Source organism: Athene cunicularia, assembly GCF_003259725.1.
Source record: "Athene cunicularia isolate RWA chromosome 11 unlocalized genomic scaffold, athCun1 chr11_part2, whole genome shotgun sequence".
NCBI classification, from domain to species: Eukaryota; Metazoa; Chordata; class Aves; order Strigiformes; family Strigidae; genus Athene; species Athene cunicularia.
In genome coordinates this window covers 368,118-371,201 of record NW_020799114.1, presented here as the reverse complement: position 1 = coordinate 371,201, position 3,084 = coordinate 368,118, and the positions used below count along the sequence as shown (strand labels likewise).

General features: G+C 45.0%; 1 protein-coding gene across 1 annotated transcript in view; it reads left to right on the top strand.

Moving 5' to 3' along the window:
* Positions 1 to 3,084, top strand: part of ZFHX3 (zinc finger homeobox 3) — a 192,771-nt gene that overhangs the window by 101,328 nt on the left and 88,359 nt on the right. Inside the window, exons 10-11 of the mRNA XM_026857013.1 lie at positions 68 to 244; positions 2,687 to 2,844. Of these exons, the coding sequence (XP_026712814.1) occupies positions 68 to 244; positions 2,687 to 2,844 (335 nt within the window). The remainder of the gene's footprint in view (positions 1 to 67; positions 245 to 2,686; positions 2,845 to 3,084) is intronic.

The following is a 3,084-nucleotide window of genomic DNA, read 5'->3' as shown; positions in this document are numbered from 1 at the left end:
CCCCGCCGGGGAAGCCGCCGCCGCCGCCTTTCCCTCCTCTCTCCTCATCTTCAACGGTTACCTCAAGTTCATGCAGCACCTCAGGGGTTCAGCCCTCGATGCCAACAGACGACTATTCGGAGGAGTCTGACACGGATCTTAGCCAAAAGTCAGATGGACCGGCGAGCCCGGCGGAGGGGCCCCGGGACCCCGGCTGCCCTAAGGACAGTGGTCTAGCTAGCGTAGGAATGGACACCTTCAGATTGTAAGCTTTGAAGATGAACAATGAAAATGAATTTAAATAAAAAAGTTAATAACAAACCAATTTCAAAAATAGACTAACTGCAATTCCAAAGCTTCTAACCAAAAAAAGAAAAAAGAAAAAAGAAAAAGCGTGGGTTGTTTTCCCATATAACGATGCCGGTGGGTTTTACATTTCTTTTTTCCTTTCCTTTTAATAAAATAAAACTTAAAAAAGAAAAAAAAAAATCTGTTACATTTGTCCTTTTGAAGGTACTGTTGGTCTGGGAGACGAGAGCCCGTGCTGCCTCCTCACTGTCTTCGGAGCTTGAGCCCCTTGTATATTGTCCCTTCCACTGACGCCCCACGGCGATAGCACAGCAGAGGCCGGCATGCACTGTATGGGAAAGCAGCCCACCTTGTTACAGTTTTAAATTTCTTGCTATCTTAGCATTCAGATACCAATGGCTTGCTAAAAGAAAAAAGAAATGTAATGTCTTTTTATTCTCAGGTCAATCGCTCACACTTTGTTCTGTTTTCAGAATCATTGTTTTTTATATATATATATATATATATATAATTTCTTTCGTTTGTTTTGGGGTTTTTGTTTTGTTTCGTTTTCGTTCCAGAAAAGGATTTTTTTCTTTTCTTTTTCTTTTTCTTTTTTTTTTTTTTAATTTAAAATGGGCAGAAAGTATTCAAGAGAAAAACAATGTGAACTGCTTTAGCTTTTCGGGGATTTTAAGGGTAGCTTTTCTGCTGAAGCCAATTTCAAGGGGAAAAGTTAAGCACTCCCACTTTTCAGAAAAAAAAAAAAAACACACAAAGAGTGTTGAGGACTCGGAGCTTAAAAAAATAAGTTTTAAAACAACTGACTTTCTGTATTTATGATAGATATGACCATTTTTGGTGTTGAGTAGATTGTTGCATTGGAAATGAACTGAAGCAGTATGGTAGATTTAAAAGAAAAAAACCCTTTTGTGTACATTTAGCTTTTGTATGGTCCAGCTGACGGCTTCTCATTTGATGTTGTCTTGTTCATTCCTAGCCAGATAGATTGCAATCCATTGACTCGCCTAAGCTTTTCTCCCCTTTGTACCTTTACTCCCCATTCCCCCATCCTGTAATCTTCCACTTATGGTCGCTACCTTCATTTCTTAGAGGGTGGTTGCATAATTATTTTATAAAAACTAAAGAAAGAAGTTCAAAGGGTTTTGGGGGGTCAGTAGGATCCCTTGCAGAATATTTTTTGTTGGGGGTTTGAAACTTTTTAAGGCATATACATACGATTTACCTATGTCTGTTACCCTTGTGCACTTATTTCTTTCTTATTTTCCATTTTTCCTTTTTTTCTTTCTTTTTCTTCCCCTCTTCTTTTCCTCATTTTGTAAATGCTTCAAAGACTCTGTTCCTAAACTATAAGCATTTGTTTCTGTTTGTGTAATTAGGCTGCACTCTGTTCCTTCTTTTAAAAAAACATTTTTGTTACATTTTTTTTTCTCTAAAGAAAATTCATGCTTTAAATAAAATCCAAAGACATACCCTTTCACCACTGGTGCAGAATGAGCAAAAAGGATTCTTTTTACTTGAGAATTTGTTTCTGATTTAAACAAACAAGTCTAAGTTTAAATAAAGAATAAAAAAAGTACCCAGGTTGTTATCTGTGCTTCTTCTGCAAGCAGAGAGACAACTCTTAGCGACAGCCCAGCGCACCGAAAGGCAGGTTTCTCTTTCCAAGTTCTCCCCCGTGCAGGCAGGCCCGGAGCCAGGTGCGGGCAGGCGAGGAGCCCCCCCAGCCCCGTCCGGAGCACCCCGTGGGGGGGAAGGGGCAGAGAAACAAAGTCATTTATATAATGTGTCTCCCTGCTGAGCCCCTAATGGCTGGCGCTTTTGTTCTGCAGTGGCTGGCTGTCTGTGATGGGCAGGAAGCCGCAGTCTCCCTTTGTTCCACGGCCTTATTCAGCAATTTAGATCCATCATAAAAATCAAATATGCATGTTGCAATCGCCTTGCGTACAACAGCCTCAATTTTCGCCTTTCTTTAATTTGAACTCCATGGGAGAAAGAGGCAGGGCCAGGGAGCAAGGGGCAGCAGGAGAAGCGCTTTGTGTTTTTGTTCAGCGGGCTGTGAAAATAGGGAGTAATGAAAATACAGAATTTTTATCTTTGCCTCATTGTTTACAAAAAAAAAGGGACAGAAATCGCTAATAAAGCAACCCTAGTAGAAGGATAGTCTGTGTGGGGAGCAGCCTTCATGCCCCTCCATCCTGGGGGACGACAGGCTCAACGGGGCCGGGGGACAAGGCAGGGGCTGGTGACAAAGCTGGCAGCTGCCTGCTGCCACGGCGCACGCGGCTGAGTCGACGCGCTGCGGCTCTCTGCTCGCAGACATGTTTTATCCTTCCAGAATGTCAAGGGGCTCTTTGGCTGCTGAATGCAAACGTATCCTTAAAAATTTTGCCAGCAGGTCCCTGCGCTGGTTCACGCCGGCTCTGCGGCACTGGCAGGGGTGGCGTGTGCTGGCCCGGGCCGTCCCGCTGCGGGGGAACGGCTTCGCTGCAGCAGATGTGCCGGGAATGCGTCACCCCCACTGCCCCGTACCTTCCCCACGGCCCCGCAGCCCGGGTACGGGGCCAGAGCCCAGGTTTGGGGCGTGCTGGTGGGCAGGCATGAGAGATTTCCACCTTGCACCCATCTTTCTGTGAGAAGGGCCACGGCCACGTGGTGAGGCCAGTCACGTCCCCTGTCCCCCCCGCCATGTGCGCTGATCAAAGGCGCTGCTGGAGCGGGAGGGATACAGCTTCGCAGAATGGAAACTGAATTTCTGCTTAAAAAAGGAAAAGTGCTGCTTTGCCAAAACACTCA